Consider the following 19113-nt stretch of genomic DNA (forward strand, 5'->3'; position numbering starts at 1 on the left):
GAGGACCACTGCCCATGGCATTCTAAGACCAGAGTGATGACTGTGGGGTCTGTCAAGTCACAGCTGTTACCAAAGGCCAGAAGCTCCAAGCCTCCCCCTCCAACCAAAGCCCTTGCTCACATTCTCCCCACGGCCCTGTGTAAGGGGCAGAAACTGGAAACCACCAAGCCGCTGCTGTCGTTCAGAAATGATTTCATCCGTACCTGGTATCGTTGAGATAAAGGAGTCAAATGTTTTTGACCTCATTTCAGGGATCAAGAAGAAATTCTGAGATCAATAGGGGTCTGTGGGCCTATGGCCAGAAGCAAGAATTTCCCTGAAAGCCTTATGACACGGGGAAGCAATGTTTTGTTCTAAGCACTCAAGATTCCCAAATTAATTTCAGTTTGAAATTGAAGCTAAAGCTTTGAATCTAATTTGAAGCTATTCTAAAACCACTTAAAAATGACCTCATTTTGGGGCCCCTGGGTGGCTCAGTTGGTGAAGCACCCAACTTCAGCTCAGGTCATGATCTCATGGTTCGTGAATTCAAGCCCTGCATCAGGCTCTGTGCTGACAGCTGTCTCTCTCTCTCAAAAATAAATAAACATTAAAAAAAAATTTTTTTTAAATGACCTCATTCGGAGTGTTATTATTTCCTGATGAAAGGCTATTGCTATTTAAACAGACACACATAAACCATGCGTGTGTGCAGTGAGCGGGAGCGAGCGCTGGGACACAGAAGTAGCTGGGCTAGGTTCCTACAGGGGCAGTTTGCAGCTGTTACCCTGTGTTCCACACTGAAATCCCAATCAAGCAAATCAGAGAAACACTTTCCAAAAGTTGTAATTAACAAGGTTCCTGTAGAAGGAGCCAAATTCAGCTGGGAAGGTAGCACAGCACATGAACACCGCAGTTTGTGAATTTGTTAATTTCACAAGGGAAATGCTATACCAATTAGCTAATTATCCAAGCTACAATAGTAAGCAAATTTCTCCCATAAATATGGTATGTTACACGCGTTAGCGTTCCATCTCTCCATGAACGAGGAGCAAGAGAATATTAAGAAACCTGACTGGTTTCACTTGGTTGGTCCAAGGATGGGAATTAAGGGCAAGGAGTCGTCCACGACTGAGGGCTGCTAGGGACACAGGGAGGGCATGGGGGCCAGCCTCAGCAGTGACTGCTGCTTCCCAAGAGGCTAGCAGACAAGATGTGGGGGAGGCAGCGTCCTTGATGGTGACAGAAGCGAGGAACAGAACCGTCACTCCCCAACCAATGAGAACTTGCATAAAAATACAGTGATTCCATCACTGTGGCCAATCATTCTAATAGTTAACAACATGTTTAATAGGGAGAAAGCAGGGTAGAAGCTTCTAAAAGACGATTCTCAGGTCTGGAAACACCTCCCGACAAACCCAGACTCTGACCAAGGATTTGCTACTTAAACCACAGAGGTAAGGAGGGACTGAGACCAAACACGAAGACGGCAGGAGTGCTGACCCCCCGGACACGGTACCAAGATTACGGCCTCCATCTAGCTCCGTGACAAAACCTCCCGACTGGCTGTCTACAGTGGCGCCGAGTTCGGGCTGAAACCACCTGCCCCAGGGATCGCTACTCTTGCTCTAATTCTGTGTCTAACGCCGCTCTCCTGGCCGCCTCCATCCCGTTAACAACGGCAGCCCTCGGGTTGCCGCGATGTGTCTAGCGCTCCAGCAGTGAGAGAGGGACGAGACTTACGAAGCAGGACGTTTCTGAAAGAACCGCCGTGTGAGGACCAGGTAAATCTATCTGCTGCTTAAAACTCAGGCCTTCAGGGAAGAGACGAGCATCACCAACTTGACAAGAAACCATTCTGACAGGTGAACATGAGCAGGTGTGAGCCAGAGCAGCAGGACCCACGCAAACCTACTTGATTCTGTAAGAACCGCTGCCAGGCACGGGCTGCTGGCCTTCACCGACCCGTGGGCACAAGGCTGCTGGCGGACGGACATCCGGCAGCCTTCCCGACGGCTCGACGCTTACGAAGGGGCAGGGCGGGGCCTGGCAGACGCCACCTCCGCCTGACGACGAAAGCATCACGAAGCCTACACACTCGGGACGTCCACATCCCGTGCGGCATCCCTGCCACAATGTCCAACCCACGTCAAATCAGCCATCAGACAAATCCGGAGCGTAGGACACTCAGTGAGACGACTGGTACAGATGCCACAAAAATACCAATGTTATAAAGGGTGGGGGTGGGGTGGGGGAGAAACTGGGACACTGTTCCAGATCAAAGACTAAATGCGACCTAGGAGCTCTGCTTGGACCCTGACAAGGGGAGGCAAACCAGCCGTAAAGGACACTCAGGGAACAAGGGACATGTAAAACATGCGTGCTCTACTACAGCATCAGTGCAAAGGTCTCGTGCAGGACAATGACATTATGGTTGTGTTAGGAGAACATCCTTCATCTTAGGAAACAAACACTGGTGCGTTAGGAGAAAATGGCAGGGAGAGATACCTATGTGTTTACTATACTATTCTTTCAACTTGCCTGCAGGCTTAACGTTTCCTTAAAAAAAAAAAAATGATGGAAATCAACGAAAACGACGACATGCCATCAGAAGTCCCATTAATGAGATTTGTTTTCGCTATTTTTACTTTCTGGCTTACTTCAAGCGTTGCTAGCAAGGGTCCACCCCTATCGTCTGGAGAGAAGCGGTAAAGAAGGCACTGGGTCCTCGGGCAGCGCACAAAGGGAGAGACGGGACTCACTCGGAATGGCTCCCTCGGGCCGCCCCGCCTACCCGCTGCGGGTCGCTGAGCAGGGGCGGCCACGGCAACAATTCTCCCCAACCACCCGTCCGCCCACCCCACGGGGGCCACCGGAGACCAAACCGGAGGGCCATACAGAAGTCACTGAAGTGGTAATGAGACTGGCTTAGTCTTCATTTGCGGCAGGGTGGGAATGTGTATTTAAAAACCCGCCTGAGGGGTGCCTGGGTGGCTTAGTAGGTTAAGTGAACGACTTTGGCTCAGGTCATGATCTCACGAGGGTTCGAGCCCCTGTGCTGACAGCTCAGAGTCTGGCGCCTGCTTCGGATTCTGTGCCTCCCTCTCTCTCTGCCCCTCCCCCACTCGCACTCTGTCTCCGTCTCAAAAATGAACATTAAAAAAAATTTTTTTTTAATAAAAAAAATAAAAATCAAAACCCGTCTGAGATGCTCACCACACAGCCAGAAGCCAGTGCCGATTCTTCCCTGAAGACGCTGAGCACTTTCTTAGCTTCCACTTAAGTCTGGGGAAGCATCTCTGTGAGCATTTCCGGTACCGTAAATGTCTCTAACCTCACCCATTTGACACCCTGGGTCACTCCTAAGTCAGCACGACAGAGAAAACTGTCAGGTGTCAATTTACTAGTGTGTTTGTGGCCCCACCGGTGGTCAGAGCATGTCCTACCAACTCTAACTTATCACAAACTCATTTGTCACTTTTTAAAATAACTACTTACTCTAAATGTCAGATCGTGTCCAAGAGGTGCAGTGTTGAAATACTCAAAAATAGAATCCTGAAAATCTGGAAGTTTCAATCCTATAAAAAAGAAACAGACTAGTCAAGGCAAATTTAAAAGACCATCTGTGCTCCCATGGGGAGACTCAGCACCATCAAGATGTCAATTCTCCTTAACCTAACGGATAAATCTGATGTGATTCTAGTTAAGTTCATTTGGAGAGCGTCTCAGAAGTCCTTAAAAAAAGGGGTTGGGGGAGGAGATCTACCAGATACTAAATCAGATTTACTGAAACCTCTTTCATCACAATCCAGTGGTTCCTGCCGGTGAACAGTGAACAGGGCAGGAAATCCAGAAACAGACTCAAGTGCCATGGTGACCTCATGTGGTAAGAGTCACATACAAAATTGGTAGGCAGAGGAACTTCTCAATAACTGGTATTAGACGACTAGCCACAGGAAAAAGATAAAACTAAAAACTAGATCCGCTCCTCAAAATCCACATCAGAGTAAATTTCAAATAGACCAGTAATCCACATTTAAAAAATGAAACCTGTATACAAGTATTAGAAAATATGAGTGAATTATTTGAGTACCTGGGGACTCAGAAATATTCCCCTGTAACTGAAAAAAGGGAAAAAAATGACAAATGTGATGCACACACACACAAAAAAAACCCCCAAAAAACCTTATGCTTGGTAAAAAATATAAGCAAAATAAAAATGACAAAAGACAAACTGGGAAAATATTTGCAACTTTCATCACAAACAAAAGGCTCTACATATTCTATCCTCCATCTACAAAGTTTCTAGAAAAAAAACTTACTCTGAATTTTACAAAGTGAGCAAAAGATACAAATACATAAAAATCACAGAATAAGAAAATCTCAAGGCGCGTGGGTGGCCCAGGCAGTTAAGCGTCCAACCCGTGATTTCAGCTCAGGTCATGACCTTGCGCTTTGTGGGACTGAGCCCCGAGTTGGGCTCTGCGCTGACAGTGCAGAGCCTGCTTGGGATTCTCTCTCTCCTTCTCTCTCTGCCCCTCCCCTGCTCACAAGTAAACATTAAAGAAAAAAAGTAAAGAAACACAAAAAGCCCTTAAACATACAAAAGGTGCTCAATCTTGCTCATAAGAGGGACGCAAGCACAATCTGTATTCTAATGCTCCTTCCCACCTGTTCACTGTGTGCTCACACTGTGTGCACGTGGCTGTGGGGCAGAGCCGTCGCCTGTGCGCGGGCAGGGACACAAGTGCACAAGCCTCTGGGGCGGCCACCGTCACTGCCAGCATCAGCGCAAGCACGCTTACTCCTTAACCGGCACTCCCACTTCCAAAAATCTACCCCCACGTGCCCCACAGGAACAGCACATGTTACCCACACACAGCTACTCCTTATAGCACCTGCTGTGACAGCGAGGGAACAGCCCGACCCCCGTCCATAGCCCCCAGCAGGGTGCGGTAACGCCGGGACGGCACCGGGCCACCTCTCATGCCGCGGCCCTACCCACTCACAGATCGGAGGCCCCAGCAGGCTGCCTCGTGTGATCAGGGGGACACGGATGGGTGACTCTACGTACACGTGTATTTGCTTTGCACTTCCAAGAGGAACAGGAAGGATAAGCCACAAACTGTGGTTACCTTCGAGAAAGGCATATTTGAACATACGCTACCTCAGAACATTGGCTTCAAAATCATGTTAAGTGCTTTCTTTATATAACTAAAAACTATTAAATCTAAAATAAAACCATGTTGTTAAAAAAAACCTTATATTTAAATACTTCAGAAGCTTATAATTTACCAGTATCTGCTCTAAATTTTTCTTCCATCTTTTTCTTCAAAATTTCCATTTCTTCTAATAATTCTCTATTTTTGGCTTCGGAATCCTTTAGTTTACTAAAACAAAAAATAAAAAATAGAAGGCTTTAAGTACCCCGAGAACAAATATCTACACGTTGATTCAGTGAGTGTCAAAACGTGAGGGCAGGGGTTAATTTCCAGCGCCTGGGAAAGTGCCGGAACATGGCAGGCTCCCCGCTGCGAACGGAAACACAAATCCACTCCTGGCATGGGTGAGTCCGCTGAGCATGTTACAGAGATGACAGATATTTCAGAATTATAAACAGACATGGATTTTCAAAATCATGGTTAATGAAGGTGTATCTGGAGGCCCTCGTGGAGTTTCCGACCCTCCCAGTCTCTTTCCAAATGAGTCCTTTGTCCTCCGAGGACACACCACCCAGATTACTCAGCCATCAGACCTCCAAACGTCATTCCCACAACCAGCGAGACGGCAGGCTGGACGAGACCACGACCACCGCCTGAGCACAGCTGCGGGGCGGGGGGGGGGGGGGGGGGGGGGGGGCGGGCCTTGGTTCCTACGCTTTCCTGCAGGGACAGAGCAGTCAGGCCGCTGCAGTGACCTGGCCAGGAGGCGAGCGGTGCAGTCCAGCAGCTGAGTGGGGGTTCTGCGCCGAATTAGCAGGTGATGCTGGCTGACCTACACCTCTCTGCATCTCGCTGTCCTCATCTGTAAAATGGGGCTCAAGAGTGCTGGCCTCCTGGAAGCACCGTGACAGTCACGTGATTAACAGGATCAACCTCTTACAGGGAGCGTACCTGAACGGTAGCCATCGCTACTCTTACTCTTTTAGCCCCAAACTAACAAGATGCGTGACTCGGTAATCCCATCGGTGACCCTGTTCGTGACATCCAGGTCCCCACCTTCCACATCAACAGCTACTGCAGGTAGGTTGGCCTGGGTTTTACGAGAGAGCAGTTCACGACCATCTCCTGGGCATATAAGCCTGCCAGCGGCGGCCTCTCATCAAACATTCACTGAATTTACTGTTGTGTAAAAATGGTGTCAGAAAAAAGGGTCAGAAAAAAGTTTTGAGATAGGCATACCGTCTTCAACCTGTATTTACAGTATTAGTTTTAGGTTAAAAGGGAAAACTCGAAGTTGATGAAACAAACAGCACTTAGGGAACAAGCAGGCCAGAACTGTCCCTCAGACGTGTGGCCGTGTCTTGTCACCGGGCACAGGGAGGACCAGCATCTGCCTCTTACACACACAGATGTTGGCACTTCAAAACCGCGGGCTCCCATCGCTTCACTGCTTCCTGAGAAAATAAGCACAGCCCTCCGATGCGCGCAGGGCATTTGCACATCCACCCCATCGATTCTCACTGAGTGCCTACTAGGGGCCAGAAACGGTCCACCGTGCAAAGCTCCTTCCAGTCAACTGACATCACAGAGCAGGGGTGTGCCCAAGGTCATATAGTCCCCTATCGAGTCAGAACACAGTACCAGGTACCTTTCAAAGGAGAGATTCGCGTCTTTGACTTTCCTCAGCTCCTCTTGAACAAGCTGTTTGGCCCGGATCTCCGCCTCAAGAGCAGACTGCAACTCTAGCCGTGCAGACATGTCTAGCTTCTGACTACGGCGCACTTTCCAAAGGGGGTCCTGGAGACAATGATTCAGATATTAAAGATATATACATACATATATATATATATATATTTTTTTTTTTTTTTTAATTTTTTAACATTTATCTATTTTTGAAAGACAGGAATTGTGCAAGCAGGGGAGGGGCAGAGGGTAAGGGAGACACAGAATCTGAAGGTTCCAGCCTCTGAGCTGTCAGCACAGAGCCTGATGTGGGGCTTGAATCCATAAACGGTGAGATCATGACCCAAGATGAAGTCAGCTTAACTAACTGAACCACCCAAGTGCTCTAAGATATAATTTATTGACTTTATTTATTTATTTATTTATTGAGAGAGAGAACATGTGTGTGCATGTGAGCCGGGGAGAAGAGAGGAAAGGAGACAGAGGGTCTGAAGCAGGCTCTATGCTGAAAGATAGCCTGATGCGGGGCTCAAACTCATGAACCGTGAGATCATGACCTGAGCTGATGCTTAACTAATGGAGTCACCCAGGCACTCATAAAGATACATGTGTTTCTACATTCTTTTTTAACATTTATTCATTTTTGAGAGACAGAGAGAAAGAGCGTGAACGGGGATGGGGCAGAGAGAGGAAGACAGAATCCAAAGCGGGCTCCAGGCTCTGAGCTGTCAGCACAGAGCCCGATGTGGGGCTTGAACTCACGAACCGTGAGACCATGACCTGAGCCACCCAGGTGCCCCTTTAAAGATATATAAAGATATATTTTTAAGATATTTACTTGTTTAAAAAAATGTTGACACACAATTCATCTTCTTCTAATCTTAAACTTTTATTATCACATTTAAATATTAACTTAATTAACTTAAATATTAATTTGATAATATTAGATATCATCAAAGTCCATCAGACCCAATTTTAGTCTGGGCTTTTTATGACTTTTATTCTTTATTAGAGATCTTCAAAAGAATAAGCTGCAGCTTAAAAAAATTTTTTTTAAAGAATAAAACTCAACCAGGAGCACAATTTCTATTTGGGCCCGTTAGACTCTCTTACAAACGTATGATATATTGTGGGGGTCTCCGTTACCGTACTCTTCCTTTATCTTGAAACATCTCCTATTTCACTATCCGAGCAATTACGTCATTACTCATCAATCATCCCTGCCCACAACGGAAGACTGAAGGGGCAGGAAGAGCAAGGATGGAGGGCTCAGCAGGGTGAGGTTAACAGTGACCGAGACCAGCTGGGTGGCAGCGTGCTCCCCTTCTCCCACCGAGATGCTGCCCGTGTTCCATCCGCTCTCGAGAGGGACAGAAGGAATCTGGAGATTCCACTTTATTAGACTTTTTTAAAAGCTTTCAGTCCACACAGTTGAGAATTTTTCGTTTTCCATCCATAAAGAGAAGAAAAGGGAACTGACTAGGGGTTTGCAGGGACAGAGAAATGGGCGTTTTATTGGACGCCAACGACTGTGATGAACCCAGTGAATGTCAGAAGCCTGAGTCTTCAGATGACCATGGCCCACACGGATTTCCTCAAGCATCAACAAGTGAACAACACACTTCTACGGACAGGAAGGAAATACACTTTCATCAGTCAGTCCTTCAACAGGAAGGACTGTTCACACAGAATTCTGCAACAAGAATCTCAATCATCCCATTTTGCTAAAAGGACCTAGGGCTATATTCTTTCGTCTTTCATAAGGTTTACGCACTAGGTTTATTTAACGCAGTTCACAAGCGCGAGTATACCCGTAGATGTGACTGGAAGAGAAAACGCAGAAATGAAAAAAACTTGGTCGTTTGAATTGGTACTTCTAAATCTAAAATCAAAAATGAATACGTTCTCCAATTACAGAGCGAAGAACACAGCTGTATTCTTCGACAAGATGGTATATGTGCCGGGTGCTCAGGTGACAGGATGAGGAGTAATGACATTCGACCTAACAACACCCCTTTGGGGCAAACAGAGCTTCAAACCAGCAAAACAGGGAATAAAAATCTGGGTTTGTGAAGTTCTAACTAAAACGCTAATGAAACAGTTCCCCTACACCTTTATTGTTACTAGTGTTTGTCACTTACAGAATAACTTACACACACATATTGTAAGAAAGGCAGACAGAAGGAGGGACACGTGGGGCTGCGCCCAGAAGTGAGCCTGGGTGGAGACGGCTCGCCAAACTCCGGGCCCTCGAAACACACGGACCACTGACCGGGGGGTGGGGTCGTCGGGGTGGGAGTGAGAGAATAGACAAAACCCATCCATCTCCTTGAGGGCAGGAGCCCGTCGCGCGAACTGCGGTCCCTCCACAGAGTGGCTGTGGTCTCCCAGTAGTTCAGACAGCGGTGCTCTGCACCTCGGGGGTGTCCCTGGCCACACGGAGGCCCGCATCACCCGAGTTACTTGCCCGGCACTGAGTTTCTACACTCGTGTTCAAGGTAAAGCCACTGGGGAGTCCCATCATCATAAAAGACACGGTTCAGAACAAAGCCTACCAGTGCTCTCGACCCCAGACTGGAGCTCCTCAGTGTCTCGAGCTCTTCGGTCATCTTGGAAGCAAGAGCCTGAAGGTAACCTCGGGCGTCTTTCTCGTCACTGACCCTAGAGGAGGACCATAGAGACCCAGTGAGAGGAGCCGAAAATGAGGATAGGTTCCTGCCCCCCGTGGGACAAAGTGACACAGCGTCCCACCAGCCGGAGCGGTCGCCCACGACCAACGAACGGCTCCGCTAGCAAGGGCCACCCCAGTCCCTCTCTGCCGTGTTGCGCGGGGGCCCGGCCTCCCTTTCGCTAGAACGTGTGGGGTGTGCCAGCCTGACCCACGTCTCCAGGGACCCGGTGCACTTTCTCCACCTTTAGTCCAATGTGAAGAACACCGGACAGAAGTGCGGCCCCTCGACGGCGGCGATTCGGGAGAGGGCGGCGGGTCCGTGCCGGGGCCTAGGGGCAGCGGCGCGGGTGGAGGGAGCGCGAGCGGTGTGGCAGGGCTGGGGAAGGGCGGGCGGGCGGGCACACGTACCACTGAATGATCTCTGCGATCTGGGCTTCCCAGTGGGCCACTGACTCCTTCTTGGCCGCCAGGTCCTGTAGTTCATCCTCAAGCTGTCTATTTTGAGCTGTGAGTTTATCCACAAAGGAACAAAGCTGAAATTAAACAATTGTACCACATAACTCGTTATTTGGTGTCCTTTAAACGTGACCTTAGCGTTATTAAAGCTACATGTTCTTCGGAAGATTTTGAAAGTTTTCTTAAATCGTTGTGAGATTTTGCTCCAAACTTCATCTCGGATACGGACTTCTCAAATGTATCTAACTTTGGTCACATTTCAACCCAAATCTGAGCAAATGACAAGAGCAGGGGATTTCAGGAAATTAGCAGCTTCTAACCCAATGGAAACGAGTTACTTCACGTAGGAAGCAAGCTGCACAAACCACCCGACTCCCAGGACCCACGACCGGGAACTAGAGCCCCGAGCGGTGGCATGGACGAGATTACCCGCTCGTTCTCAGCTGTCAGCTTCTTGTTTTCCTCAAACAGCATCGCCCTTTCGCGCTCGTATTTGTCTCTTATCGTGCCTACTGCTTCCTCCATTTCGGCGTGCCTGGGAAGGTGCGAGAGCGGCGGTTCAGAAGCTCCGTGAGCCAATCCTCTCGGTGGCGGGGGCACAGGCCCGCGCTCACAGCACCGAAGGGCGCACGAAAACCTACCGTTCTCGCTTTGACTTTTCCAATTTGTCTTTCAGCATGAGAACTTCCTTCTGCAGGGCCAGCTGGTGGCTTTCCGAATCATGTACCTCCTTTTTCACATTTTTTACCTCCAGCACATGGGAGGCCTCACGCCTGACCAACTCCTCTTCATAGAACAGGACTTTCTTCTCAAGTTCAGATTTGATTTTGGAAATCTCCTGCTGATGTTCTAAGCTGGCCCCCGGGCCCCGACCTCCTTGCTTCATCTGAAGATAAAGGTAAAATAAATTACAGGTCCGTGTCTTCCCCTCGAGGGCCACATGGCCCTCCACCCACACCCTGTGCGGGCACCCGTACACGCGGCTTCTTCTGTCCCCTCTCCACCAATGGCAGACACCGCGCCCGACGCAGCTGGCCACGGTCGCGAGGTCCTTCTAACAACCGTCGGGCAGATTTGAGGGGCTGACAGCACCTACCTTGCACAAGGGACGTGCCCAGATCTGCCTAGGACCCCGGAAGCTCTGTCTACACCCTGACACAATCGGTCCCCAAAACCTCCTCACAGTTTGTTCATTCGGGCGACTATGTGTCAGGCACCTTTGTGGTTAAGAGGGTCACATCGAGGTCCCTGCTCTCGTGGGGCAGACAGGGAAAGACCGATGGCCAAGCAGCAAATGAGCAACGAGACACCGACACAGGGCAACGCGGTGAAGCGTGGGGGTGTGGTGCCCAGCGGACAGTTAAAGGAGCCCTTGATGCGGGGACACGTGAAGTGCCACATCAGGCAGAAGGTTCTTCAGCACGGTGACAAACAGCAAGGTGAACGCAGTGAGATGGGCGGGAAACGCTGGGAGGGGTTCTGTCAGGGCCCGAGTCATTGGGAGCTGCTGGGGGCACTGAGGACAGGACGCGCCCTGGTTGCCATGGGGGGGGTGGGGGGGGGGGGTGGACTGTCAGCACCGGCGGCGACGAGCAGACTCAGGCACGAGCACAGACTCAGGCACGAGCGGGCAGAAGTCCAGGCCCCGGGCGGGGCGCCTGGGTGGCTCAGTCGGTTAAGCGTCCGACTTCAGCTCAGGTCACGATCTCGCAGTCTGTGGGTTCAAGCCCCACGTCAGGCTCTGGGCTGATGGCTCAGAGCCTGGAGCCTGCTTCCGATTCTGTGTCTGCCTCTCTCTCTGCCCCTCCCCCGTTCATGCTCTGTCTCTGTCTCAAAAAAAAAAAAAAAAAAAGAAGTCCAGGCCCCGGGGCTGCCGCCCACAGGCCCAGACGGCAGCAAGGACGATGGAGGGAAACAGGCCCACCCGAGGTACGTGCTGGGGAGACAGCGGGCCTATCGTCTCCACCGGCAGATGAGGAAACCCAGGCTCAGAAAGGGGACTCGTGCCCCTGAGGTCATGCCAGGCTAACAAAGAGCGCCCCCTCCCCCACCTCCTCACCCCTGTTCTGGCCCCTGGCGCCTCTCTGCTCACTCGCTCACTCCCTCCCGAGGTGCCTGGCTGCCCTTGGCCCCGGGCCACTGGCCTGTCTTCCACTTCAGTGGCAGGACACGGGCTTTAAGGGACTTTTTCAGAAACGGTCTCACTGAATACACAGCAGGTGTCAGGTGTTAGTTTACCAGGACTTACGAGACACTGCCTGACACTTTAAGGAAGGAAAATAGCGAAGGAACTCAGGTTCTAAATGGAAAGAAGGCTGTCATTAAGGCACGTTTGTGACCTGTCACCTCTCCACACCCCGTCCTTCCGGACAAGCCCACCGCGCAGGAGGACTCCCACCACGACAGTTAGGAAGGAGGACGGGCTGGTCTCCTACAGGTACTACCTTGAGGGCCTCGAGCTCACTCTCCACTTGCTTGGAGAAGTTCTCGCTGTGCTCGCGAAGCTTGCGCTCCCGGGAGGCCTCGGCGACGGTGTCCTCCAGGCGGGCTTCCAGCTGCAAGGGGGGCACAGTGCTCACCAGCACGAAGCCTGCCCTGCCCTGGGGCTCTCTGCGGACGGCCCTGAGGGCCTGTCGCTCCTACCTCCGCACCCGATCCCAGGCCCAGTTAACGGCGGAGAAAGACACTTTAAGGCTCGACTGGAACAGCTGGTTAGTAATAAACCAAGTTTAAATTCTAATGTAAACCAGCAACTTGGCATTAAGTTTCCGGACAGGAGACGGACTGGTGACACAGGCAATTGAGATGTCTGCAGATCACAAATCCATCTATCGACTGGTGAAGGTCACGCGCACGTGCCCAAGCAGGGCAGCGGAAAGGACCCCCTGCACCTCGGCCGGCTGAGTGCCCTCTCCCTTTACTTTAAAGCAGATCCCAGATGCTGCAGTGACCTGCCCAGAGTGTGGACACTAATGCTTCGCTAGGGGTTCCACTGATGCTACAGCTACAAATGCATCTGGGTTGCAAAATAAACGGAAAAAAAACCAAGTAGGTGTTTTGAGACCGACTAACAAAGAGCACGTACTTATAGAGCATCTGATTTTTTACCAAGCAAGTTGTAACAGAACTCAATCCTAACGGCTGCTTAAAATATGTCACTCGTTAATGGAAGAGTATCTGGAGTGTCTAGGGCAGCCAGTGCTCAAAGCGGGGTCCTGGGGCCCTTTCTAAAAAAGGCCCTTCTTTTTCCAATTATCTGGGTTTTCTTCAAATACTTTATCCAAAACAGTGTAACACAACAGAACTAATGCAGAAATAGTTTATCAAGCCAGTTATTAAAGAAAAGCACAAAAATGTAAAAGTGCCATTCTTCTCACCAGATGGGGGAAGGGAGTGACTTTTCATAAAAACCGTCAGTTAACATGTAACGGGTTTACTGTTAAACTGAAAAAAGTGTTTTAATCTCTAACCTGGTAAGCATGAGGAGCTGTAACCGCCACCAACGAAAGCTCTTTGGGGGCCTCGACAGTTCTTAAGGGCATGACGTAGTCCCAAAACCAAAGTTTCAGAGCCACTGGGCTGACCGGGGGCGCCAGGCTGAGCCTGGTCGTCCTCCTGGCCGCTCCTTGTGGACGTAGGACTCGTATTCACGTAGGCTGTGCTGTGCCAACTACGTCCCGACACGCTTACGTTCTGTCTGTTGGGCAGAAATACCCTCTATTTGCTTTAGAAGGGAATTTTTAAAAATTAATACCTTAAGAAATGTCTTTTAATAATTCCACCAATAGGTATCGGGGGCTGAGAAGTACGAAGGAAATACTTGGCAGGTCAACTTACTTGGCGTCTCATAAAATTTAAGATCTGTTTTAAGTGACTCATGCGATTTAGCCCACGTTCTCGAAGGTGTTCTAGCAGGAGCAAAGAAAAGCCCGAACAGTACCATCCCCGAAACGGCTACGAGGCTACCTCCTTCCTCAGCTTCTCCGACTTGCGGATCTCCTGCCGCATGGAGTCGATCTTCTGCATGGCTACCTCTACCTCTTCCTCTTTGTCCCGCAGCTGCCGGGATGCCTTCTGCTTCTGGGAGCGGAGTTCTGCCATGCGCTCGTTCAGCTCGGAGAACTCCTGCAGGGCCAGCCTGCGTTGCTGGTGGGCGTCTTTGAGCTCTCTGGCCTGGGACTTCAATCGCTCGGAAGCTTCAATCAGTTGCTGAACAGAAAGCATGACAGAGGTTTTACGTGTGCGTCGCAGAGACGCGGAAGGCTGGCCGTTCAATCCTCTCCAGCAAATGCTGCTTACAGGCCACGGTCGAGAGCCAAGGGCTCGCCTCTGTGAAAAAGCCCTTTGCTAGGCCCCAGCACAGCTACGAGCAGCCCGGAAGAAGACCCACCTGAGCAGAGGCGCTAAGATCGAACTCACTCCGGGAAAGACCCCCAGTTACGCGGCAACCAGAAGCCCGAGCTCCGCCAGCCAGCCGGAAGGCCTGCTCACAGCACAGGCTCACGTGTCTCCACCTCTCCCCTATACCGTCCACAAGGCCACAAAGGTGGACGGGGCGTGAATGTGGTCACCAACCCAGTTATTGAAACGGCAGAACTGGGAAAGAACGCGTTACGTACAAAAAAGCTTAAGAGTTCCATCAAAGTAAAGAACCACATAAAAACGACTGTTGGACAGCTAGCCCCTCACGAGAGTGAGGTTATGGTGGCCCCTCTGGCTGCACCCGTGGCCTCACCTTCCCGCAGCCAATTCATCTACGACTGGGTGGCCCAGTCACGGTGGCACCTATTGGTCTGATATCGGAAGTAGCTGGATCTGGGGGGAAGGGGGGACTCCACCAGGGCCGGGCCGGGCTCAGTGAGCTGCTGTACCTACACTAGAGTACCGAGGAGTCTCCTGTCCCCTGTGCACTTCTCGACAAAGCGCCATGGTTAGGACACCACGACAGACTGAACAATCTGGGTCTGAAATCCCGCACGTTTTAGAGAACACAGAGCAAACTGCAGGTTTAACGACTTAAGTGTATAAACGAATGTACTTTAGGAAACAACCCTAGTATGAATACACTACCGACTGAACGTACAATCTGATATATTTTACTGAAAATCAAATTTATAAAGGGGTTTTGGGGGGAACCACCCAAACTTTAACAAACGGTTTCTTTTGCAAGGCCCTGTCATACAAAGAGCCCCTGCTGAAAGAAGGGGAGGAGGCCGCTGGAAGGGGGAGGACTCTGGCACCGGACACCAGCGTGTGAACCCAGCTGGGTCAGCTGCTGTGGGGACGCGGGGACCCTCGGGCCCTGGGCATCGCGGGGTCCTGGTGCACAGCCCGCCCAGCAGGCCTGTGGCGAGGACCGATAATGGTGACCGGTGCTGAGGCCGCCCACTTCACGGCCAGCCGCCTGGCAGGCTGCGTGGTCGGCGGCACGGCATGACCCTGAGGCAGTCCGGCCCCTCTTGGACTGCACGCGACACAGCCCAGGGCGCAGACGAGGGCCCTGAGGAGGGCTCAGACCCCCACACAACTTCGAGGTCACAACTGCGCATCGCTGAGACCTGTCTCGCGTGAAATCACCCCCAACTACCTTGTGAAAATCCTCCTTTTCCTGCCGCACCACGCGGTACTGCTTCTCCAGGCCTTTCAGCCGCTGTGTGGAATCCTCATGCTCCTGGCGAAGGGTCACCGTGTCCTCCAGCTGTCGCTCGAGCCTATTGGAGTCTGAGCAGAAGAGAAAATAAACCGCGTTCCCTTACAGGAAAAACTTCACGTCAGCTGACTTCCTCATAGTGAATTAGTTAAGGATTCTTCACCCACTTTATCGCTTAGTAACCTTCTTGCTTTCTCACACATGGAAAAGTCACGTATGCAGCCACCCGCGTGGACTGACGGGGTAATCGCTCTCCCCTGCGGACCGGGGACCGCGTGAGCCCGTGTGCGCAGGCACAGGGCAACCGAGGTGCACAGTAAGGCTTATCATGGGCTCACTCGGGGCCCCTCTCAGCACCAGGATGCTGGGGTTCCAGAGAGAAAATGGAGGGCTGAGGATTAAGACTCGAAAGCGATTTGAATCTTCAGGAAGCTCTGATAATCTAGGAGCCGCAAAGGACAGATGGTGACGACGGAGCCAGCCCCTAAAATACTGCAAACGGCAGGCACAGCCACTGAGGACGCTTCGGGGAGAAATACGCTGTGGCACTGGTGCCTCAGGGCCACCAAGGGGAGAATAAGACAGAGAAATGTAAACATTTCTGAGACTTTACGGGTAAAACGCTAAGAAGTGATTCTAGCTGCAACTGTAAAAGTCTCTCATTTGTGGGCCAAGCAAGTTGGAGAAAGAACGTCAGGTGAACGGACGGAAAGAAACGGGAGACCTGTAAACAGGTTACAGAAGCCAACGCTGTTCTCCTTTTCCACTCTATGAAAAGGACTCTGAAAATCTTCTTCGACGGGATTAACACCCAAGAACACAGACGAAGCAGCCTCTTTAAGACACCTACCTGCTATTTTATTCTTCAGACGCTCTATCTCCTCATTTAGCTTTTTGATTTCCTTATCGCGGGCCGAGCCGCCCAGGGCCCGGGTGGAGCCGTGCAGGGACTGCACTGTCTGGGTGGACTCTACGGCAGGGAGACAGGCAGACAGGCGTGAGGGAAGGGGACAGGGTGAATGGAAGGGGGATGGGGGGGGAGGGGGATGCGGGAGCGAGCGGGGGGGACGGAGTGAGCAGAGGGGGATGGGGTGAGTGGAGGGGGGTGGGGTGAGTGGAAGGGAGGGGGGGGACAGGGGTGCGAGCGGGAGGATGGGGTGAGCGTCGGGGGACGGGGTGAGTGGAAGGGAGATGGGGGGGACGGGGGTGCGAGTGGGGGGACGGGGCGAGCGGAAGGGAGACGTCGGGGGGGGGAGGGGGGACGGGGCGAGCGGAAGGGAGACGTCGGGGGGGGGGAGGGGGGACGGGGTGAGCAGAAGGGAGACGGGGGTGCGAGTGGGGGGAGGGGGCGAGCGGAAGGGAGACGTTGGGGGGGGGAGGGGGGGACGGGGCGAGCGGAGGGGGACGGGGTGAGCGGAAGGGAGACGGGGGTGCGAGTGGGGGGAGGGGGCGAGCGGAAGGGAGACGTCGGGGGGGGGGGGGGGGGGGGGGGGGACGGACGGGGCGAGCGGAGGCCGGCGCTCACCTTGCAGCTTCCTGCTCAGCTCCAGCTTCTCCTGCTCCAGCCTCCGGATCCTCCTCTCATACGCTTCCACCTGCAGGCTGTTCTCCAGGTCCCGCTGCACACCCTCGTCTTTGCTCAGCGTGTTGGACTGCATTATGCTCTTTAGGGAGCCCCGGTCAGAAAAGCAGCTGCAAATAAACAACGGGGTTTCTGATCCACGGAGCGTACAGCGACTTCTTCGGCATCTGGAGACTCGCTGGGGCCCAAGAGAAGTCTTTTGAACAGGTAGACGAAGGCCCGTGGCCAGACCATCGTGGATGGAGCCAAGATTCAGAAGGGAGACCTCCTTACAGCAAGTGATGGGATGACGGGGGGCAGGGGGGGGGGGGGGGTGGCGGACAAGGCCGTGCCCTCAGAAGGGCTCAAGGAAAACGCCTCTGCCAAGGAGGCAAGCGTACTTTCTGCTTTCATCGCTTACGCGTGCCCAGGAACGCCACAGGCGACATCCGCGTGAGGAGCTGGGCGTGGGGGCCTCGCCAAGCCCTCGCTGGACGGCCCTGGGCACTCCTGCCGCCGAGGGCTTCCTGAGCAGTCTGAGGACAGGGCTCACCTTCCCCTGCAGACTCGACGGCCGCTAGCACTCGGGGCGGCACGGCCACTCGCCAGAGCCGGTCCGCAGCCTGCACGCACCCAGACTGACACCCGAAGTGGTTCTCTCCCTCAGAACCAGGCCACCAGTTACTTAGTTCCTCCCGCTTTTAACACGACAGCGATGCCAGGGAGCCTTCTCCGAGTCCCGCCGCCCGGAGTGCAGCAAAGGTACCGGGCACACGTGTATGCAAGGGCCTGGCCGGTGTTTCTCAAAGGTGGCCCGAGAACGCGGTGCCAGCACCACAGGGTCTGTCCCAGGAGGACGGCCCTGGGCCTGACCCGCCAAACTGGAGCCTTGGCGGGTGGGCCTGGGACCTGCAGGTTTAACAAGTGCCCACTGAGTTGGAACGGATCAGAAAAATCCAGAACCTCTGCATGAGGGATTAAGAAAGAGGTCATCGTGCCTCCCAGATCTAAGACCCCTTCCTGCGGGCTACAAGGTGTCTGCCGTCACTCTGGCTGAAGTGCTGTTGAGCCCTGGCACCTTACACCAGGAGAGTTTCTGCGGGCTTGAGCAGAAACCGTCCTCTCCGGAAGGAGTTCCCGTCCACTGAGGCATGAGCCGCTAGAAGGCCACGTAGCCCTCCTTCAGGCGCTTCGAGGTTCCGTCTGTTTCACTTTGCCCTCCCTCCCCTCCCCTCCCGGCCCAGTTTCCTGTTTAAAGCAGGTACAACCCTCAGGCAACAACTTGGCAAAGAGGTCCATTCAAGACAGAGGCTGACAGGTACAGTCACCGCGGCGCTCAGGGCCGGAGCCCTCCCGGCTCTCCAGACCGCCAGCCTGTCTGGGACCGTGCTCCAGCCCCCCGGGGGGGAGCTACAGAGCTGCAGTAAGATCCTCACAAAAGCCAGCACGGTGCCCTCACGAAAGCTGGGCCTGACCGGGAGCCCCCGAAAGTCTACCGGAACGAATCCTGACAGCACTGGCGGCCTGTAAGTCAGAAGTCGGCTGACCGGACCTCCCGTGAGCTAAGAGTGGGTTTCACGTTTTAAAGGGTTGTTAAAAAAAAGACGACTACCTAACAGAGCCCACCCTTTGTGGAAGAAGCCGGCCGACCCTGCTACAGGTCACTGTGTGTTTTCATCAGGTGTCCTTTTTCAAGGACAAACCTGCCCACAGCTCCCTGGGGCGCAGCTGTCCCAGGGCTCACGCAGCACCCACCCGCCCGGAGCTCGCCCATCAACTGCCATCTCGCCCAAGGGAAGCCTCCGCCTGGGGAACCACAGAGCTAGACCCACCTTTCCGTTGTAAATGTAAAGCCGATGAATGGCAAATGGAGCCCAGAGAAGCCTGTGTGAGAACCAGGAGGTAATATTTCCTGCACGAGAACACATACAACAACATGAAATCCATGTTC

General features: G+C 52.5%; 1 protein-coding gene across 1 annotated transcript in view; it reads right to left on the reverse strand.

Annotated features, from left to right (window-relative positions):
* Window positions 1-19113, reverse strand: part of CDC42BPB (CDC42 binding protein kinase beta) — a 99906-nt gene that overhangs the window by 21028 nt on the left and 59765 nt on the right. Inside the window, 13 exon segments of the mRNA XM_058740352.1 lie at window positions 3478-3557; window positions 5275-5369; window positions 6790-6938; window positions 9380-9485; window positions 9904-10028; window positions 10381-10486; window positions 10593-10837; window positions 12396-12506; window positions 13918-14160; window positions 15539-15672; window positions 16452-16571; window positions 17127-17293; window positions 18995-19074. Coding sequence (XP_058596335.1) covers window positions 3478-3557; window positions 5275-5369; window positions 6790-6938; window positions 9380-9485; window positions 9904-10028; window positions 10381-10486; window positions 10593-10837; window positions 12396-12506; window positions 13918-14160; window positions 15539-15672; window positions 16452-16571; window positions 17127-17293; window positions 18995-19074 — 1761 coding nt within the window.

Source organism: Neofelis nebulosa, chromosome 7 (genome assembly GCF_028018385.1).
Source record: "Neofelis nebulosa isolate mNeoNeb1 chromosome 7, mNeoNeb1.pri, whole genome shotgun sequence".
NCBI classification, from domain to species: Eukaryota; Metazoa; Chordata; class Mammalia; order Carnivora; family Felidae; genus Neofelis; species Neofelis nebulosa.